The 22,730-nt window shown below is 35.2% G+C and overlaps 1 protein-coding gene and 1 pseudogene across 3 annotated transcripts in view; one reads left to right on the forward strand and one right to left on the reverse strand.

The window, feature by feature from the left end:
- Nucleotides 1-22,730, reverse strand: part of Cenpc (centromere protein C) — a 68,125-nt gene that overhangs the window by 15,512 nt on the left and 29,883 nt on the right. For 2 of the 3 annotated variants that reach the window (XM_087187721.1, XM_087187720.1), the window contains exons 8-17: nt 19,994-20,592; nt 17,234-17,410; nt 13,794-14,061; nt 12,064-12,207; nt 10,748-10,827; nt 6,418-6,477; nt 4,082-4,186; nt 3,206-3,334; nt 2,398-2,493; nt 376-530 (exon numbers count right to left, since the gene is read on the reverse strand). In XM_087187721.1, the coding sequence (XP_087043847.1) occupies nt 376-530; nt 2,398-2,493; nt 3,206-3,334; nt 4,082-4,186; nt 6,418-6,477; nt 10,748-10,827; nt 12,064-12,207; nt 13,794-14,061; nt 17,234-17,410; nt 19,994-20,592 (1,813 nt within the window). The remainder of the gene's footprint in view (nt 1-375; nt 531-2,397; nt 2,494-3,205; nt 3,335-4,081; nt 4,187-6,417; nt 6,478-10,747; nt 10,828-12,063; nt 12,208-13,793; nt 14,062-17,233; nt 17,411-19,993; nt 20,593-22,730) is intronic. The other variant, XM_087187722.1, reaches the window with a different exon arrangement.
- Nucleotides 8,976-9,148, forward strand: LOC147825183 (U2 spliceosomal RNA; annotated as a pseudogene).

A 22,730-nucleotide genomic window follows, 5' to 3' on the forward strand; every position in this document is an offset into this window, starting at 1 on the left:
CTTCAGTGACTGCTGAAGTTGCCTAACTTGCTTCTCAATTGCATGATCAAAGAAATAAGGAATTAGACCTAATCTATATAACCCCCTTCAGCTCTAAAATTCTAATGCTTTATTTGCAAGCCTATATTCTAAGATTCCTTTTAGTAAAAATCATTCCTAAAACCTCTGAATCTGAAGGCTACAGTGCTGTGCATAAAAAGGTACTTTTAAAGAACCAGTGGTTGGCTGCCTCTAAGCTCAGTTAACAAAATACAATTTCTTCTGCAGCTCAGTAAGAAGATTTCATTACTAGGGAAATAACATTTTAATGCCTCATCAAATCCAACAAATCAGAGTTGTACCTAGAGCAAAACATACATGGAGAAATATACTCACCAGTATATCTTCACCAACATGCTGCTTTCCCTTTTCTTCATATGGTCCTAATACCAACTTCCCAGTAGAAAAAAGGGGTGTATCCAATGTTTTATATACTTTTAACTCGCCATGCTCAACAAAAAATTGGTATGTATCTCGTGGCCTTATAAGATCTAAGGAAAACATAGTAATATAAAAATAAACCAAGATATTCAACGATATAACATGTGCGAACATATATAACATAAACAGTGGTTTCTAGATATAAGACTTGCCTTACAAATTACTTAAGACCATTGATTTTAGAGCTGGAATGCCAGAGATCAAATCTTGCCTCACTCTTACAAACTATATGATCTTAGGTAAGTTACTCAAGCTCCTTCTGTTTAAAATTTCCTTTTTTCAAAATGAGTAATAGGTAATCTGTGTTAAAGTTACTGTGAACATCAAGGAGTTAATACATGTAAACTACTTAAAACAATCTGACACAAAGCAAGCACTGTCTTATTATAATTTAAGAGCATTATTATTATTATTTCTATTATGGCTCAGATGGAAAATAAGATTAGCTGAAACACAAGACAATTCCATGTCTTGAAAAGTTTATGACAATAGATTTTCTACTGGCTAGATTGATAATTAAATAACAAGATTTTTATTCATGAAGTAAAGCTACAAAAAACTAGAGTTCTGTTAGAAATTATGATCTCACTTTCCAAAAAACTTTCTTCTTATTTATACACGTTTCTAGACCTTTGTGAGCTTTTAAGTCCGTTTTGCTGGATATTGGGCAATGTTAGTTATCTCACAGACACAGAATATAAAAAAATGCATAGATTTTTTTAAACAGACAAAAAAATTAATTTCTAAAAACACACAACTTTTTTAACCTGGTAGAGAACAACGTTTTTACACTAAACAAAACTATTTATACTTCTACCTCTGTTGCCAAATAATCTCAATAAAGAAATAACTTTGCTATCCAGCTGTGGTGGGGCAACCCTGTAATTCCAGCACTCAGGAGGCTAAGGCAGGAGGATCACTCCAGGTTCAAGGCCAGCCTGGACTACATAGCAAAACCCTGTCTCAGAAAAAAATAAAGAAAAGAAGAAAAGAAGGAAAGGAGGAAGGGAGGGAAGGAAGGAGAGCAAGCTTTGGTAAGATATTAAGATATCATATGGAATCTATTTCATAGACAAAATGTTAATTGAGAATACTATTAGTCTTCCTGATTTGACCTATTTGTCCGTTCATGCAGATAAATAATCCGCAGTACTGACTGGCAGAGTCCTCAGAGATGTTAAGATATTTATATATTTCCTGTATGTAAATACTGCCCACTTGGTTAATTCCTGAGGATACCCCCCATAACCCATCTTTTGGCCTCCTATGGCCTTCTAGAAACTAAAGTTTAACGCCTATGTAAGCCAGGGGGAGGCTTCTGGGACCCTGAACCACCCATAAAGTTAAGATGGGTGGGCATCTGTACAGCTGATTGATGTCTTCCACAGTCATCCTCACAAAGATTTCACATCCCAAGTACCATTACTGGAACCTATAGGCAAAGAAAATTGTTTATGCTCTGCCTCCAATCCCTGCCTGGCCCACAGTAAGAGTACATCCTGAGTTCTGCCAGCTAACCTGCCTTCATGTGTCCTCCTGACTCAAGAAAGCCTGGACCCTTTCTTTAGGGGAGACAACACGCCTAATGGTGGGGCCAGAGATTTAGCTCAGTCAGTGGTGCTGCCACCTGCCTCATAAGCACAAGGTCCTGAGTTCAATTCCTGGTACCAAAACAAACAAAAAATACTCCTAATGGTAACACCAGCATTTGTAGTCCAAAGGACAAATGCCTAACAGCGTATGTCCCTGCAAGTTATCTATCAATACTGCCTGAGAGTCATCTTCACATACTGGAATGGGATGTTAGTGGTGAAAAAGCTGGAGAAAGGGAAAGGATGCAAGTCAATCATCAAGCCAACAGTTTGTTCTCTTACTTGTTGTTAAATTAAGTATTTTCAGGATCATTCCTGATCTTACCCATGAGAATAATCTCTCTTGTTTCTGGGTCCTTTACTTGAGTTGGCTGGAAAGGATCTCCTAGGGGTATATCCAGATTTAGCACTAATCTACTTTCTGCAAAAGAAATACCAATGAAATACAAACTACTTAAAATTCTTCTCAATCATAAAAAAGTCCAGTACAAAACAGAGCTACAGACAAGTTGTAGAAGAAAACTTCCAGGGACATAACAGTCTCTTCTTGTTTATACAAACAATAAACAAATCAGAACTAAAAACAAACACAATGATTTAACATAGAAGCAAACAACTTAAACTTCCTATTTTCTATAAGGCCATTATAACATGTCAACTCATAAACTCTTGCATCATCAAAAGGGTAAATAATGTCCTTCGTGTTCCCTAAGACAGCTGGAATTATGCAATGCACTGTAGGATGAATTCATTAAAATATTGTAAACACATTTTGGGCAAGGAAGTTTCTTTTATCTTACCTTGGGTAATTTACTAAAAGAAAATGCTTTATACAACACTATCAATTATTTTTTTTAAAGAATAAAATTAGCTTACTTTCAAACTTTGAAAACAAATGCACATTAAAAAGTAAATTTTAAGGGCCAGGGATTTAGCTCAGTGGTTTCGCCGCCTGCTGCGCAAGCGCAAGGACCAGAGTTCGATCCCCAGTACCAAAAAAAAGTAAATTTTACCTATAGTATTATGTCTGAAGATTTTAGAGATAAATTTCAAACTCAACAAAGGGCTTCTTTTCAAAGTACTGTGTTATTTAAAATAAAATCTAAAAGTTACTTTCAGGAATAAGTTCATACTTCTTTCAATGTTATCGAGACAGATCCTTTTCCTATTATCTATTTTGTTGACTTTTCCCACATTTCCTTTTGCCTTCCTTTTAGATATTACTGTTTCTGGGGATAGTATTCCACCAATCACAAGTCCTCCTGAAATATAACAACAAAAAAGATAAAATATATCTGGGAAAGTAAAAAGCTTAAAACAAAACTCTTTAATTAATGTACATTTCCTTTCAAAGTATCAAAGAAAATATTACTGTTACTACATTCTACAGCTAGTAATTCAAGTAAAAAAAAATACCAATTTCACTTGTATCTCTTTCACCTTAAATCTGCAACTATTGATAGAAATATGATTGAATGATCTCTGAAATTGCTTGAAGTCTCCAGTCATCAGTGGAGGGTTTTTTAAAAAGGCAAATGCATAATGAAGTATCAGTAGTATAAGGACACATGTGAGTGTCCTTTGGTTTAGCTATATCCATCAAAGGCAGGCAATGAGTTTAAGAGAATACTGTACTTCCTTCCTTGCCCACCCTCTATCATTTTGTAGGAAAATATGAGAAAACTGTTCATAAGAATAATAAATAAGAATAATTTTCTCATGTTCTAACTTAATCTTTATCCAATTAGAAACCTTGTCAGGTAATATTAAAATGACAATATAAAGCCACAGTCAAATAGCTACCAAAGAGGGAGGGAGGAAGATCAGTATCTATATAGTAGTCAGACAAATCTGGATTTGAACCTCATCACATTTGGGGGGGGGTGACTAAATGAAGTAGTATATGTAAATATGAATGACAGCACCTGGCATATGGTGAGCATAAGTAAGTTGTAGCAACCCTTATTATTTTTTAATTAACAGGCATTATAGTATAAATTAGATCTTACCTGATGGTGTTTCTTGATAATCTACTCGCTCTCCTCGCCAGTATTCCAAAGGTTTTGAACGTATTCTCTTGGTCCTGCGAACATTTGGTGTGTTGGAAGGTAATACTGTAAAAAGATGACAGATGAAAATGTATATGTGCGTATGTCTGTGTGTGTGTGTGTGTGTGTGTGTATTTGTGTGTGTGTAGAGAGAAAGTTTATAATACTGGAGTTTTAGAACATGAATTACTTTTTAGAACATGAATGCTTCTAGACAACAGACTAGAAAATTTTTATGCTAATAATTTTTTTTAAAAAAGGAAAACATAGGTCTCTAGATTGGCAAATACATGAAATCTGATAATATGTAGGAGTGATGATGGTAAAAGTACTCTCCTCTTACCTGAACAATGCTAAGTTCCATATATTAGTTTGTTAGCTTTATTATGAAATTCCTATGCCCTTATATGTTTTTTGCTATTGCTATCTGACTCTGAAAGTGGTTTATTAAAATCTCCATCCTAAAGGGCTGGGGATTTAGCTTAGTGGTGCCACTGCCTGCCTTGCAAGCGCAAGGTCCTGAGTTCGATCTCTGGTACCAAAAAAGAAATCTCCATCCTAATGGTAGTGTTTAATAAAAATCCTCTTGCTTTTTCTATTCATTCTTTCCCTTATGAATGTTAATTGCTAGGTTGTTTGGTGAACAAGAGTACAATATTCCCATCTTCTTCATAAATTGCTCACTTCATCATTTTATGACCATCATTACCATGTTTATCAGTTTTAACCTTAAATTCTATTTTGGTTAACATTAAAACTGCACTTTCTTTGGGTTTACATTAGCCCACCTAATTCTTTAATAATAATCTTAAGTGTTTTTTAATAAATATAGACTGATTTGTATTACTTAACTAAATCCAAAGTCTCTAACTTATTAGAGGAATTCGGTCCACTCACATTTACTGAGTATAACAACATGTGTCCCTTTCAATGAGTTTTCTTTCTCTTCACTTTTATTGGTTGAATAACCAATTTTTCTCCAGTCTCTTCTTGGTCATTTCAACGATTTGTTCTTTTTCTCATTATACTATTAGTTACCTTTCTATTCCAGTCACTCAAAAACCAAACTTTCAGAACAGAGATTTAGCTCAGTGGTGCTGCACCTGCCTCACAAGCGCAAAGTCCTGAGTTTGATTCCTGGTACCAAAAAATTTTTAATAAATAAAAAAAATTTTAAAAATAAAAATAAAAAACTAAACTCTCATTTCTCCATGATTACATCAAAGCGATAGCCCTGAGAATGAGGACGTAGCCCACTGATAAGAGCATGTGCAATGCCCTAGGTCCAATCACCAACACCACCAAAAAAACCAAAAAGCAAAAAACCAAAAAAACCTCTTATTAAGCCATTTGATCCTCTCCATTTAGAACTCCTTCCTTATCCCTCTTATGTTCCTACTTTCCTCCCCCCATACCAAGTTTTGTTAAGTACTCTATAGATTCCAAAGTATTATTACAAAAACCTTTAAGCACTTACAAAGTTGTAATCATATTAGCAGTATGTGGTAGACACACCCTAAGTCATGGGCAATGAATGAGTTACACTCTTATATAAGCCCCTCACAAGGGCCGGGGATTTAGCTCAGTAGTTCTGGTGCTTGCCTGGCAAGCACAAGGTCCCGAGTTCAATCCCTAGTACCAAAAAAAAAAAAAAAAAAAAAAAGCCCCTCACTAGAATGCACGTAGGACCATCAACTCATTCTAATCAACAGACTATGTCAATGGTAATAGTATCACTTCTGTTTGTATCATATTATATACAAATAGCTTTCTAGATTACATAGAAAGCCACTCCACAATCATACAAAGGTGAAAGGCTCCCAGAAAATTGATTAGAAAGTGTCTTTTAGTGAAACATGGATTTTTAAACCTCACATCCACGGATCTTTTTAAGGTTTTCACTCCTTACTTGCCGTTCTAGACATCTAGAGATCTGCTTAGGAGTGACCTGCATGAAGGTAGAAGACATACACACACCTAGCAGTTCTATTTTATTTGAAAGAATTCTCTACCCTAACATCTATGCTTAGGTGAGATCTACCATGGGCTACAGCAAGAGGACTGTAAGTGGACAACAAACTGACTTGGTAGTTTGTGACGATTTACTGTGAAATACAAATTATGTATGAAATTACATACATATTAAGTATGTAATTTTAATTTATCTATCAATTAATCCAAATAATATTACTTCCTCTACTGAAAAAAAATTAAGTTAAATTTTACAGATTTAATAGCATTTGTCTCAATAAAAATATTACAAGAAAAATATAATTATGAATTAGTTAATTATTTACCTAATTTGTGATGCACTTCATTCCTTGGTGCCACTTTGGATCCTTTTACTCTTGAGTCGTCTGCAAAATACAAAAGATAGTATCATGAACAGTAGCTATTAATTCCATGCTGACTTAAGGTTATTACTTGCCCAACCTCAGTGAAAGTATTTTAAATAATATTTGAACCTGAAAATATGTTTTATTGTTCATTTTTTCAATGCAAAGGAATAAAAACTAAGGAAAAATAGTGAAAGTAGACCACATTTCCTTCTTGAATCTTTACTGGCCTCAGTGATTTGTTTGAGTAATAGAATGTAACAAAAATGACTTTCTGGTCCTTCCAAGGCTAAATCCTAGTAAGACATGTGTGTTCCAATAAGGCTCTCACTTTGGAGGAGGACAACAGCAACATATGAAGACTGACAACCCAAGAGTGACATGCTGTGATGATCCAAGATGACCCCATGGAAGGGCCCTGTGGAGGAAAAGAGATGCTGGACCAGCCCTCACCATTCCAGCAGGTACCATATACAGAAGGGAAGAAGTCAACTTGGATGTTCAGCCCAGTTGAACTTTCAGATGACTCTAGTTAGTCCTGCAGCTTTTGTCTAACTATAAAATTATGAAAGCACCCCAATAAGCACCTAGCCAAATCAAGTCAATGTACAAAACCATACAAGACAAATCAATACAGTCATATTGAACCAGTAAGTTTTGGACAGGTTAGTTATGTAACAATATGTAACTAGAACCCTTCATGTCTAGGAAGCAGCTATGCTGCATGTAATAGATTCATTTTCCTAAAAAGCTGGCCTGAATTTTCATCATATTCTCAAAGGAGACTGTGAAAGGAAAATACTGTTAAGAATGACTGACTTAAATATAAAGTTGCTGGTTTGGATGAAACTCTGGAAATCATAAAATCAAATTCCCCTGTCAAAAATAGGTAAATACGTAAAGAGTGAAAGTAGAGACTGGTTGTCTAGGCCTGGGAAGGAGGGAATAAAAAGTGGCTGCTAGGGCCGGGGATTTAGCTCAGTGGTTCCGCCACCTGCCTTGCAAGCACAAGGTCCCAAGTTCGATCCCCAGTACCAAAAAAAAGTGGATGCTAAAGGGTATGAGGTTTCTTCTGGTTGGTGATAAAAAATGTTCTATGATGACTGCATACCACAGACTTGTATACTATAAACAAGTTAATTGTGTGTATGAAGTCCATCTCAATACAGCAGTTACACCTTCTTCCCCATAATCAAATTTCCCATGCAGTCTCCATTAGAACAACTACAGGTCTCATCTTCGTTGAAAACTTTCTCATAGCAGTGGGCCTTGGAGGCAGCTGGTAGGGCTCAGAAGGAACCAAATAAATAAGTAAACTGAGGATGAAAGCCAGTTTTCTTATTCTTTAGAAGAGCATTACAAAAATGGAAAAGAAGTCTGTGTTGGACTGGAACTGCAGATATTAATGTGAATTTATGGTTCTAAATTTAAATACAGAAATAGATCTAGAGGCCCATGTTACATATGGGGTGTATGCGTCTATATTCTATCTCTGTAGACTAGGAGTATTCTGGTAACAAGGAGCACTGAATATCCAGATCTGGGATTTTAAATGCCATCTTCCACTAAAAAGAACCAGATTTCTTAAGAGAAATAATTTATTCCAGAGGTGAGGCAGGAAAAGTGATTTGAAATATTCTATTGCCCCCCCCCACCAAAAAACAAGATGGTATTCACAGAATGACAGAACCATGACAAAAGCACACATAGTCTGGCTGAAAAGAACCCCAAATGGCCAGTAGCTCTATGAATAGTTTTGAGTATCAGAATGCATGATAGATTATAATCCCATGGAGTAAAATATGAACCCCATCAACCATTCAGATACACATAAATGAATAAGAAATGAATAAAATAGGGAAGGGTGGGATACTCTTACAGTAGACTGCCGTCTAATTAATGGAGAAGAAATTAAGAAAAGAGAAAATAATTGACTACCATCATTAGTGGTTGATGACTCAAGTGGGAGTCTTCACCAGATGCTAAGGTTGGTGAAGGGAGGTTTGATAAGGAACAGATTATACTGCTGAAATAGTACCAGAGTATCATTCCACAAAAGTACATAAGAGAAAAGTGGTATTTATTGTTTTGTGATACTGGGAATTAAATCAAGGCCTTCCAAATGTAGTTTTGTTTGTTATGTCCTTTAAAAAAGTCAAAAGGACACAATCAGAATAATATTACGGTTAGAGTGTCCAAATCCACATATCTGTCTTTTTTCCCCCAAGTGTGCTCCTTCTCTAATAGTCTCCAAATCAAGTATGACAATGCCATTTCCCAAGCTATCCCTGGCACCCCTGTCCCCTACACTCCACAACCCATCCATCAGGAAATTCTGCTGACTCTGTCTTTAAAAATTCCTAAAACTCACCTGTTTTCTCCATCTTCAATTGTTAACAACCTGGTCCAAGCCTAGTTCTCACTACAATTATTCCAAAGTCTCACCAAATAATCTCCCTGCTTCCCAACTTCCCATGCTCTCTCAACCCAATTAATCCACTCCTAATAGTAGCTGCCGTATCGCTTCTCGGCCTTTTGGCTAAGATCAAGTGTAACAGTAGCTGCCGTGATTCTGTTAATACAAGTTAGATTGTTTCTTTTCTCTGCTTAAAACCCTCCAATGGCTTCCCATGTCTCTTAGCAAAGCCAAAATTTCTCAAGACTTATGACGTGTGAGTGATTCTGAACCTCTGTGACATTACCTCCTGGTACTCTCCTCTTCTCTTGCTCTGCTCAAGGAGTTGGGCAGCTTGGTGTTCCCTGACCGGGACAGACTATTACCACATCAGAGCCTTCTCCCTTCATTTTTCCTCTGGGACACTATTTACTTAAACAGCTACATTGTTTGCTTTCTCAGCTAGTTCATATCTTCACTCAAACGATCCAACTCTCCACTGAGGCCCTCTTGCCCATCAACCAAAACATATATAACTTATAATTTCTTCTCCCAAACCCCTGTTTTGTCTTCCCACGCTCAATAGTCAACATATCAAAAACTATGCTCTCTCTTTACACTATCTGCCATCTTCTAGGAAAGGCACAATGTTTTGCCACTCTTATCCATTCTAATAGCCCTAACCTCTAAAGACTACACAATAATATTTGAAAATATTCCACAAATATTTAAGAATTGCATGAATATTCAAAGTACAACCAAAAAATACATTTACATATATGATCAAGAAAATAATGAGCAATACAAAATATTCTCTTCTTTAAAAATACCTATAGAAAAATGATAAAAAATAAGCTTATACTAGAGCACACGTGCACACACACACATACACACACAAAAAAAACTTAATATATTCAAACAACAAATAATACAGGCAAGGTTCTCCAGAACAATAAAATGAAACTGGAAAATATTAATAAAAGAGCAAAACAAAACACAACTTCTTAGAATAAAAATCAACACTGGGAATTTAATATATACCAGATATATCAACCTATGGGATTGGAATTAATACCCCCATTTTACAGATAAAGAATCTGAAGTTAAAAACATTGAAATTTCTTCCTCAAGATAAGATAGCTAGTAAATAGTAGAGTTGGATTCAATCCCTGGTCCCTGATGGTGGACACTAGAATCTTTACTATGTACTCTCTTTAAGTAACTCTTGGGTCAAAAAAAAAAAATCATTATAACTTAATAGTCCAATCACACTACATAGTAAAACCTATAAAATGAAGCCAAAAATTTTACTCTGAAAAATTCACTGCTTCTTCTCTACCATATTATTGATAAAGCAATTAATAATATTAATATATATGGATATTAGAAAAATACTAAAGTCTAAAATCAGGGGAAAGTAAGTAAAAAAGGAAAAAGAATTAGTGAACTGAGGAAAGAAAAAAGCAATACTACAGATTATATCTAAGCATACATTCTTTACGGGCATGAAAAACATTATGGAACTCTCTATAGAGGCCCTTTAAAAACGAAAAGTAAACTATTTAAAGTAAAGAGAAAAGAATATAATGAACTCAATACATGTATCACTCAGCTTCAGTAACCATAAACAGATTGTTAATCTTGCTTCATTTACCCCTTCATTAACATAACATTTTTAAATCCTGGAGGAGATACCTTGAGCACCAATATTTCTTTATGCCTTACTTAAAAGAAAATTGTCTTTCATTTTCTTTCTCTTTCATTTACAGATCTGTTTAGTAAACTAAGAAGTAACATTATTTGCCAGCAGTGAAAGCTTAAAAAAAAAAAGCACATCTTACTATATACCCATAATGCTATAAAAATCAAGACAGTAGAAGATAAACAGTAACTTACCTACACTTTCTTGAACCTCATTATTCACAGCAGAATTATTCTTTCTGGACATTAAATAATTGTTGAGCCTAGAAGGTCCACTTAAGAAAAAAAGGTTATGTTTTTATAATATCTATGCTTAATGTATCTAAGTTTAGTGATCATTTTTTCCCCTAACTTGTTATAGTTTTCTTTCTTATAAAACCAACAGTGATGCTACAAGGTCACCAAGAAGATACTTACTTGCTGCATAAACAAAGACTACAACTTACAAGCTTTTTTTTTTTGGTACCAGGAATAAAGACTACAATTTAATATTATAACTCATAGTGAAACATGATAAATAATGAATTTATAAGATTTTAAATAAATTCATGAATAACTTATGTAGTCAATTCTAATGACAATAAAAATCAAATTATAGGAAAAAATGAAAACTCAGCATACTTAATCTTATAAAAAGCTACAGCATACACCAAATGAATTTAAAATACCATCCATGAATTGATAGAGATGATTCAATTTATCCCAGTTCTAGATCCTCTGCTCCTACTATGAATCTAGGATAGGCTTGCCCACAAGCCTCAAATAGTACAGAAGCTGATTTAATCACTTAAGGTTTAAGACTTAATCACTTAAGTATGAGAATTTGCCATTCATCCATTCATTTATTCATTTTAAAAGGTTTTTATAATTTTAGATAATACACATAGGCTATCCCGACTTGTGCAATGAGTCAGTGGATGTTTTCACAATACAGCTACAAATTCTTTGATATCCATCCTTTCAAGACATAGAACCTAATTCCCCTCACCTAAGATGTAGTATGGATTTCTGATGACTTATTTCTAATGAACAGAATACAGAAGAAGTGAGTGTAGAACTTCAGAGATTAAGTTATTAAAACATACTGTAATTTCCATCACAGTTAACCTTTCTTCTTAGATTACTTGCTTTGTGGGAAGCCATCTGCCATATTGAGCAGTCCAATGGAAAGGACCACACAGCAAGAAACTAAGGTCTGTTGGCTGTGGGAAGCAACTAAAGTCTCCAACCAACAGCCACACGAGTGAGAAATCTCACAAAGTGGACTTGTCCGTTCCACTCAAAACTTCAAATGAATATAAACAACAAAGACCTAACTGCTACCTGCTAAGAATCTTTACGCCAGAAGTGCTAGCTAAACCTCTTCCAAGTTTCTGACCCACAATGACTATGAAACAAATGTTTGGAAGCCAATAACAAAATTAAAATTGTGTTTTGGGGTAATTTATTACATAACAATGGAAAATTTACTATCCTGAGTAAATTCTATTATCCTTTGAATTCATGCATACCTTTCTTCTAAAACTGAAGTTTTAGACTCTCCAGAATCCAAATTAGACTCTCCTGGTGTCTTGCATGTATCTTCACTGGTCTGAGCCTTTAGATGAACATTCTCTGTGGACATACCTTCTTGATCTTTGGAGTGTCCTTTTGTTCTACGAATATGAAAAATTTAAAAGTCTTTAGAATTCTTCAAAAATATTTTGAGAAACAATACACAGTGGGTATATAAACAATATAACATCGGCTAGAACAAACAACCTAAAACTTAAAACTGGCTCAGGAAGGAAAACAGATTCTAGGACCTACCAAGATTACTAATTTGAAAAATTTTGATGAGGGAGATAATGGAAATTTGCTCTAACTAAAGGAGTAATAAGGGAAGGGCAATGTGAGATATGACCTATAGGCAGCTTATAGTCCATTCCATTCAAGATTACTGGTAAAACTGTTTTCTTTAACATTCCTAGTCAGCCTATTTGAGGGGACAGTAAGGCCCTCAGAAAAACCAGTTCATTTCTCTGGTAGTGCCCAGATGATCAGTTTGCCCCAAATATATGCAAACAAAATATACTATTCCTTTTGAAAGTTTACTTTTGGAGGTTTCAGTCTCCTCTTGAGTCCTACACCACCAGAGTCAAAAGAAATAAAAGTGACTATAAGAGAATGCTATGAACAACTGTATACCAACAAAGATAACACAGATGAAGTGAACAAATGCTAAAAACGTACAAAAAAGTGACTTTAAAGAAATAACCTCAAATGATCTATGATCTGGTAATCAAAAATCTCCTCACAAAGAAAATCTCCTCACAAAGAAAAGCTCCCCAAATGGCTCCACCATTGCCTTCTATCAAGCACTCAAGAATTAATATAAATTCTTCTAAAATAAAGGAGAAAATATTTCCCAACTCATTTTACAAAGCCAGTATTACTCTTACACCAAAACTAGACAAATACATTGTAAGGAAAGCACGCTATAGACTAAAAGCCTCGATAAAATACAATTAACAAACCAAATCCAACACTTCTTTTGTAGGTATGAAAAATGGTCAGAAAAACCTAAAATTCCAGGAAGTATATGGAATGTTTTAGGCACCATGAGAGCATACAAATATATTTCAGGGCATTCTAATCATTTATTTCAGTTTATTATTAGCACCTGTTTCTAGCATACGGTGCTATTAAATATTTTTTGAATGCATGCTATAGGAAAAAGCAAAAATGCCTAAAAAGCAATATTAGCTCAACAGGGTTGTTAGGATTGATGAGAATCCCTTAAAATTATGGTATATAGTAAAAAAAAAATGTTAATTATTAAGAGGAAAATTATTGAGATCAGTCCCTAATTACTAATTAGGAATGAATCTCATTAATCTCATTTTAAAAAGAAATTTGAACATGATACTTAAAAAAATGACTACAACAATAAATTTTATGCTATGCATTTTATACCACAATTTTTTTTTTTAAAAAGGAAGCAACTCAGATAACAATGCTTATTTAATACTCACAATCCTATCTGCTACATATTATCCTCCATTCTAATATGAGGTAAGAAGTTCAAAGTAGTACTTTGCCTAGGTGCCACTCAGCTAATGGCAGAGCCTGCATTTAGTAACAGGTCTGTCACAGTGCAGAGTCTTTCATGCTAATATTCTTGGTAAATGATTAAATAACAGACTAGATCTTAAATGCTAAACAACAAAAACAACTATATTGAACACATAATGAACATTACCTGGAACAATCAAGATTTTTTTTCTTAGTCAGGTCTATCTTGTCACTTTCCAATGGCTCATTCTGAGGACAAGTGGAAACTTCATCATGGCCAATAATACTTCCAGAACCTTTAACATTTAAAAACTTTTGTACTCTTGAGCTGCGTTGAGTAGATGTCTTCTGTCTTTTTGATAGAATAGTTTTTTTCACAATTTTCTTAGAAGGTTTTTGTCTACTGTTGTGATACACCAATATATCATTTCTTACTGAATTGCTATGAACAGGACCTAGAGGATTCAATGATAATTTAAAGTTACTAAATTTGTCCAGATGATCTAGGTCATTGAATAAAATCATTTATATTTACAGTGATACCTCGGTTCATGAACTTAATTTGTTCTACGATTTTAATGGGCATGTTTGTGTTCATGTGGGAAAGGTGGCCATAGTCATGTTTGTCACCTGATGCAGAGTTTGCAAACAAAAACAAAATTTTGCTAGACGCTTCTGCTGGTGAACAAAACTGTTTGCAAGCAAAAGCATTCATGAACTGAAGTACCACCACTTACAAATACATATTAAACAGACCAATCTCATAGGCTAAATGTTTTCACTTTAAATTTGTTAAAAATTTTTTAAACTCAATTTAGAGAGACATGCCCCAGACCCTTTAAATCCATAACCTTTTCAAACAACCCTCTCTCTGACTTTACCCATTACTCTTCTGATTCTCCTTAAGATCCTGGTATTCCTCAAGGTTCCAGCTTCAACTTTTCACCCCATGTACTGTCTTTGGAGGACCCACCTACTGATAGCTTTAATTAATATTTATATGCCAATATCAATTGATATCCACCTATCACTCTTTCCTAAATCTGTCTCTCTTGCTTTACTTCCAATCTTAATGAAAAGTAAAACTATCCAGATGCCTAAATCAGAAATCTGAATCATCCAAGACTCATGCTCCTACTCACAGATCAATTCCTAAGTGCTTTAAGTCCTATTTCTCAACTAGGCTTTCATAATTTTTTGCCTGTCAGGAGTTTGCTTATTTCATTAACAACTACTCTCACATCCTCTTCTAGAGAAACCAAAAAGCCAGCAGTAATGAATTATTTGCAGTTTTTCTGAAGCACTGGTTCTCAAAAGACACTCCTTAGACTAGTATTAAGCTCAGCAAGGCCTGAGAATTTGTTTGAAATACAAATTCTCGGGCCTATTTCAGACCTACAGAAACAGAACCTGGCAGAGAAGGCCCAGTAATCTGTTCCAACAAGCGCTCCAGGTAATTGAGGCACACTATGAAAAAAAATAAAGACCAAGCTTGCACATGTTACTTCTCCTTGAGCCATGCCATCCTTCCTCTTCCTACCACCCAGTGATCTAACTCCTAATTCGTCCTTCAAGAAGTCTCTAATCCCCAAGTGTAAGACTAGCTCTCTTTCAATTCTCTGATAATGTTCATCACATATCTCACTGATTATTTATATCCCTCTCCTTCATCAGAATGACAATTTCTTGAGACCAAGGAACTGACTGGTGTTTTACTTATCATGTTCATAATGCCAAACAACAGGAGCATAACCGTTCCAAAACAAAAAAGTAGAGTCTGGTGAAATTTTTAATAAAGTACTTACTTCCAGGGTCATACAAGAGCCTGAATTCAAACAACCCTGAAACCAAATGACTCCTAAAGATTTTCTGCTACAGAGATTCATTACTATTACACTAGCCCTGATCCTGAATTATACCATTCCTCCCTTAGAAGCACTTAATAAATATATATTCATATATACAAAAGGGCAGCAGTGCCACATATGCATTATATGCACTTTAAGGAAAAGTGATGAGATTTTTCTGGACTTGAGACTTCAGTTTCTTTTCCATCAGCTGAAAGAGTTTGGACTATATAAACTATAAGCATTTCCCTACTTTTGTGACTCTTAACTTGGTCAGAAATCCAACACCTAATTTCAGAAATGTTACAGAAGACTTTTTTTGCTAAGTTTCAGAGTTCTATATGTTTACCCAACCTCTGTAAGATTTTTATTACTCGTATGTTTACATTATCTACCACAGTACTGTGTTTCGGGCAACCTGGAGAAGAAAAGTGAGCTTCCCAAAGCAGTAACAGTAGTGCTAGTTAACATGTTCATCTACTATGTATATCAATGGCATGTAATCCTTATAAAAACTCAAAGGGGAAGGACTGCAGGTTATGCAGTGAATAACTAAAGAAAAAAGTTACTCATTGAGAGAAATCATAATTTGAACTCAGATTTGACTCCAAAATCCAAGGAGGCCTGCAGAACAATAAGTAATAAATGCTATTAATCAAGGATCCCGATAATTCAACAATTGTTCCTATGACTCAATAATTCATAGCTACAAGCCCTCACATATCTAGTGCCATATATGTACTAGTCTCTTATTGATTTGAAGACCTCAGTATACCCACTTTAATATCTAATATATAAAAGCCTGAAATTTTTCAATCTTTCCCAAATCTTTTTCTCTCAAAAACAAGCAAACATCCTGGCAAGCAAATATATAATCATATGCCTAAAATCCCAGCACTTGGGAGGCTGAGGCAGAAATTGCTTGAGTTCAAGGCCACCTGGGTTACGTACTGACCAAGGCCAGCCTAAACTATATAACAAGATCCTATTTCAAAAAATAAAAACAAACAAACCTGAGTGATCTCAGGGTACGGTCTCTCTCTTCTTCCAACCCATTAGTACTCCCTCCTTTTACACTCTTCAAAAAATAATCCTGAATCCAATTACTACTATCTATTACCTTCACTAACCTCCTAAAACTAGTCATTGCTTCCATTTTTGCCCACCCCAATAGTCTTTTGTTCATTGCAGTTATCAACTCTTCATTATGATCTGCCTGTCAGAATTTATCTTCTGATTCATTCTGCTCAAGACACACTGGCCTTCTCCATTAGGACAATTACAAACACTGTTGTCTTGGTAAGGAATGTTCCACTCTTAGCTGTTTGTATGGCTCTCTCCTTAATGTATTCATATATGGGCTTTGAAAGATCATAACAGGCTATCATACTACTTGTTATAAAAATAATGTCCCACTCTATCCTTCTATCCATCCCCACCCATCATTTCCTTCCCATTTCTCTCCATTATTTTATTTTCCTTATTATCTATCAACACATGAATTATTTAACTATATTGTCTTCTCCCATTAGAATGTAAATTCCAAGAGAGCAAGGACCCTTCATTTTTGAGTTTCTTTTTCCACTACAGTATCTACACCCAGAACACTATATGTGCACCTAGAAACTTCCTTATAATTAATTTAGTATTTTTCTTGATGACTAATTTAATTCTATCCTCATGAGATTTTTCCGTATTAACAGCAATGTAACCAAACATAAACTTGCTCTAAAATGATTTTGGGGGGCCACTCAATGGATATAATTTAAATAATACTTACTTTCCTCTGCATTTATCATCCACCAATCAGATGGACGCCTAGAAACTCTGTGACTTCTCGTGATAGTCAAAGTCATTTCTTCAGGTACAAGTTTCTTCCTCTTAGACTCACTGGAAAAATGCTTCTTTCTGGATTCTTTCTTATCTTTTTTGGTGCTACATTTTGTTTTCATATTTTCTATAATAAAGAAAAACAAAAATCTAAATTTAAGAAAATTTAAAATCTCAATAACGAGTTGTCAAAAAAATGAGAAGATTTTAAAAAGAACAAAACTCTCAACTATAGGAAATCTAAAATTTCATCCTGTAGTCTTCTTTTCATCTCTTTTTTTAAAGTCACATGTTTTCAAAAGACTTCTAATTTTCTGTCAATTAAATCCAAACTTTTCAAGTTCTTTGATAACTCACATACGCCTAAAAAAACAAAAAATATATTTGGAAAGAAAATATATTCCTCTTATTATTTACCAATGTCCAAATAAGTAATTACTATTTTTCATTTTGAAATAATTAACGATCTTTTTTCAATGTAATTTTTGGAAGAGATTAAAACTGTGACTAAATTATAAACCTTCTGTCTTACTTTTCTCATTGCTAAGTCAAAATACCTGATACCCAAAATTAAAGGGGGGGAAAGAGTTTATTTAGCTCACAGTTTGTAGAGGTTTCAGTCCATAGTGGCTGGCTCCACGGCAGGGTGGCACATGGCATAGGGGGAACAGTTCATGGAAGTAGAAGACAGCAAAACCAACAAGAGACTTTGACAGCTTCTTTCTGCCCCTTTTACACTCTAGCATGAGGCTTGGGGGAACATCTAAACATAAGCCATAATACCTTCAAATGAAATTGTTTTGGATTATCCAGATTGGACCAACCCATGTCTCCTTAAGGCTGTGGTCAGAGAGATAAAAAATGATGGAAGAGGCAGGAGAAATTCAGAACACAAGAAGCCTAGAAGTGCTAGTTTTGATGATAGAAGAGGACACAAGTCAAGGAATATAGGGGGCTTCAAGACACTGGAAAAGGCAAGGAACAGTTTTCTTGTCGAGCTATCAGAAAGGAATATGGCTCTGCTGACACTTTGGTTTTAGCTCTATGAAACTTCTGAACTACACAACTGAAAGTTAAAAACCATATGCTGCTTTAATCCACTATGTGTGGGGTATTTTGTTTCAAAACTAAAATAGCACAAGCTGGTACAGTACAGTAATCAATCAGAACATTATATTCACTAACCAATCTAAAGAGCATGAAAATTCATGTACAAAATACAGAAGGTACTCAATAAATGTTTAATATTTACAAGAGAGAAACCTTCAAGTACACATCCTTCATGAAGTATCTTTTCCTAAGAGATTATGGATTGATCAAAATTCTGTACTTTCAAATTTTATAAATTCATATTCTGCTTAAGGGCAGGGAGAAAAAAAAATTTCTTGTAACTACACCCTCAAATTAGTCAAGATTCTTTATGTTGTGTTTTCTTAAAATGCCCAAGATCTAATTAAAAACTAAAGGAAGCAAACAAGGAAATAATCCAGTACACAGAATATGGGACAAGGGAGACATTTACAAAAAGAGTTCCTCAAAACAGAAAAGGTGGCGGGCCAGGGATTTACCTCAGTGGTTTCACCGCCTGCTGCGCAAGCGCAAGGACCCAAGTTCAATCCCTGGTACCAAAAAAAAAAAACCCAGAAAAGGTGGCTTTCCCCCTCTATTTTAAGCAAAATAAAGAAAGGCATACAGGCAAAACTGAAGTCTGTCAACTACTACTTCAGACAATATAAAGTCTATTTTTTTTGGTACCGGGGATTGAACTCAGGACCTCACGCTTGTGAGCCAGGTGACAGAACCACTGAGCTAAATCCCCAGCCCGTTTTCTATTTTTTAAAAAAGTTTAAATACTCTCAATTCTTTCTCTCCTCTCAACTAATACAATATAATCACCTAGAATCCTTATGTAGACATACAATTGCAGTCAAGAGCATTTTCTACCTAGCTAACAGTTTTATGAACTCTACACAGGTAGAGTATCTTGGACCTTCTTTTTTTCTTTTAATCTCCTTTGAGTGTTATCTCCTCTGATACAAGACTGTCAAAAAGGTTAATTTATATTATACACATATATAAAGTACCTAATACTTTCAATAAGTGTTTTCTGTGCAATTACCTATTCAGAAAAGCTTTCTATAAGAATAATATTTTTTATTAACTGAAAAATACAAAGAACATACATTGACCTTTCTTCACAGAAAATCATAATCAACTATAGAATGATGATATAAGGGTCCCAGGTTAGCCTGGGACAATCTCAGACTGTGCCAGCTTGATGCTGTCATTCTCAAGAGTCTTTATTGGGATGATAAATTATATAGTCACCCAAGATACAAATACCTATATTGTTTAGGTAACTGTTCTCTAAGCTTCTACTTTAATCCTGTGTATATAAATATCCTGAATTTTTTTCTTTAAATTATGTTAATAACTTTAAAGAATTTATGATGGTGTCTTAGTCATATTTTGATCTACTAACTTGTTTACTAGTCCTTCCCTTTCACATTTCCCTCTAGGTATGCTGTCAACTAAGAATCTAAGCAAATACCATTTGAGTTGAACTGAATCATATGCAAAATGAAGAATCTATAAGGTTTCTGAAGCTCTTTGTAGATTTAGTTTTGCTCTGCTTACTTTCCAAAGTTAAGAAGGATATTAAAAACATAAAATGGTAACGTTTATACCTTTATTTAACATAAACACTTACCCACAGGAGGCATCTCTTTTTTGGCATTGTGACCGTTTCTCATCTCTTCACAACCTTCAGTAATTCTGTCTGAATTTCTTGGTAACTTGTCTTGGGCAATATGTGACATATTTTCATCTTTAGTCTGTCCTGTATCAGGCTGTTCTTCAACTACACTGGTCTTCAATTTTCTTTTCTGTTTTTTCTTTGTAGTCCTTTTGTTTCCAGATGGTTTTTCAGCTTTCTCAGAATACATTTTTATAGATCTACAATTACTTTCCAATTCATCCGTCAAAGTACAACTTGTACTTGGTTTCTTTTCATTAAGAGGCTCAGATTTCTCTTCTGGGTGAGCTTTATGTAAATGTTTGTCACTTGTCAGAGTCACAGGTAATACACTCTGATGTTCTCTTGGCTTCTCACATTGAAGGACTGCAGTGCTCTCAACAGAGGATACTGTATGTTGTTTCAAAGGTCTACTCTTTCTTGGTATTGTAATCCAAGATTGAGAGGCAAAACTTCTATCTGACTTATCAATTATAAATTCATCTTCCAACAATTTTGTATCATTTGGAGGAGATAAATGAGATGGAGCCATTGCTGTATGCCTAACAATGGGACTAAAACAGGATATGTATTGTTTTAACAGCTTAAAAAAAGTTTTATCTTTTTATAGTGGGGGAAAAAAAAATCTATGTATCTATTTAAAAAGCAGTTCACATGTCTCAATTTTCCCTTAATTTTACAAGATCCTTCCTCCCTTTTCAGCTAAAAACCTCTACTTACAACACTAACAGGATCACAGAAAATTAGAGCAGGGTAACTAATTTGACAGCCCCCTAAAACATATATGCTAAAAAATGGAAACCCAGAATTGTATAATCATAACTCAGCCAATTTAACTTAAAACCAAAACGAAAGACACCAGTGTATATATTAAATTATCCTTGTATAAGGGCTTTTGGAGTCTGAATTTCTTCATATTCCAAACAAGGGTGGGCAAGATTATTTCTGAGAAACTTCTACATATACTATTTTAAAAGAACACTACTAAATCACTAAGAGATCAGAGCAGATGTCTTCTTATTTTTTATGTACCACAAGACTTCATATACAAAGGCACTAACATTAAGACACTGAGTGAAAGAAATGTAAAAAAGGAAATCCATCATGGTGGTGTAGAGAAAGCAGCATACACATACAGAGAGCTCCATAGTATGCACCATAGTTGTCTGTCACAGTGTGGCTATGTGAGATGACAAAGTTACCAACCACCAGAATACACCCTAAATGGGACAGTAAACAGTTAAAATACAAAAAACAGGACAGCTAGAATAAGAAGCAAAGTCATATATTAAGCTCAGGCCCTCGCCCCACATAGGTCCAGAGATACTACTGTTCACAGCATGGCAGAGCCAAGCAGTTTCCTTTCTGGGATTCTGTGATAATACAAAAGAGACCACCAAATCACTGGCACTGGTTACAAGTCCAGAGAATTAGCCACCCTTTACAAAGCATAAAACTTCCAAGGAAAGAAACTGGGGATTGGGAGGTGGCCAAAACTAGGCATTCACTCCAGATGCTACAGTCCCTAAACCCTGGTAGAACTCACCAGGACACTGCCCAGAGTACATGATAATAACGGAAAACCGATTCCTACTCCATGAGTGCAGAGCCCAGCCCAGGTAGAGACCTAGCTGCCCTGTAAAACACTAAAAAGTTTTAAAGGAAGGGAAGAGGCAACCACAGGTGAGCACTCACCCCAAATACCATTGCCCACACTGTAGCAGGAGTTCCTTGATTCCTGCCTCTCTGGCCCTGGGTATAGGGTGATATATGAAATAAAGATAAATTCAGAGGCCTGTGACAATTAGGATCAATGGAAGTGGGGGATGGGAAGAGAAACAGTCAAAACTAAAAGGGAAAACCCTTCTCCCTAATCCCTGGAAGATAATGAATTTGCAGAGGTCTGAGCAGCTGAGGAAGGGAGGCAGCAGTTCCAGACATGGTATAAGGACAGTTTATGGCTGCCAGAAAACCCTAGGATGAAACTCACTATAGGAAGGAAAGTAAATGAACACCAAGGATCCTGAGAAAAACAGGTCAAGTGGACTAATGACAGCAGGACTGAAACTGGGTTGAGCATTAGCTGTCCCTTCAACACCTGCCTAGAGTCAGCATATGAAACAGATGTGGTAATCTGTTTGCATCCTCAGACTCCCTTACTCTCAAAATGTGGCAGTGGGCTTAAGTGTGTATTTCCTTCATATGAGTGTGGATTAATGTTTAATTTTTAAAGTAATTTACACAGGCCTACTGAGTTCTCCCTTACCAAAGGTTGCTTCTTGAATCTTCAAGCACTGAGTTTCTCCAGGCAAAGACATGAGTTCCAACACCCATAAAGTCTCTCACTTATACTTCCTTCTCTTCTATACCTCTGCCCACCTCACATAACCTCTCAAACCTCCTCTCCGTTCCCCTCTCCTGTCCACACATAAAAATAACACCATCAAAAAAATATTTTCTTCCCTTTTTTTGCTTTTATTATATATTACTTCATTTTATTCCCCTTTTTCTTCTCTTGGTTCTCAGTCTATTCTACATCACTAGTATTTCTTCCTCTTCCTGGGTTGCTGAAAGATAAAACTTTTGAACAAGTTTTAAATTAAGTGTTGATATCTGATTAGTTCTTTGGATGTTGTTATCATTGGTTATTGTTCTTTCCTCACAAGGCAGTAATAGGGACTAAACCTAGTCA

This window comes from Heterocephalus glaber, unplaced genomic scaffold (genome assembly GCF_053883595.1).
Source record: "Heterocephalus glaber isolate CG9 unplaced genomic scaffold, H.glaber_assembly_v1.0 deba00001509, whole genome shotgun sequence".
Taxonomy (NCBI): Eukaryota; Metazoa; Chordata; class Mammalia; order Rodentia; family Bathyergidae; genus Heterocephalus; species Heterocephalus glaber.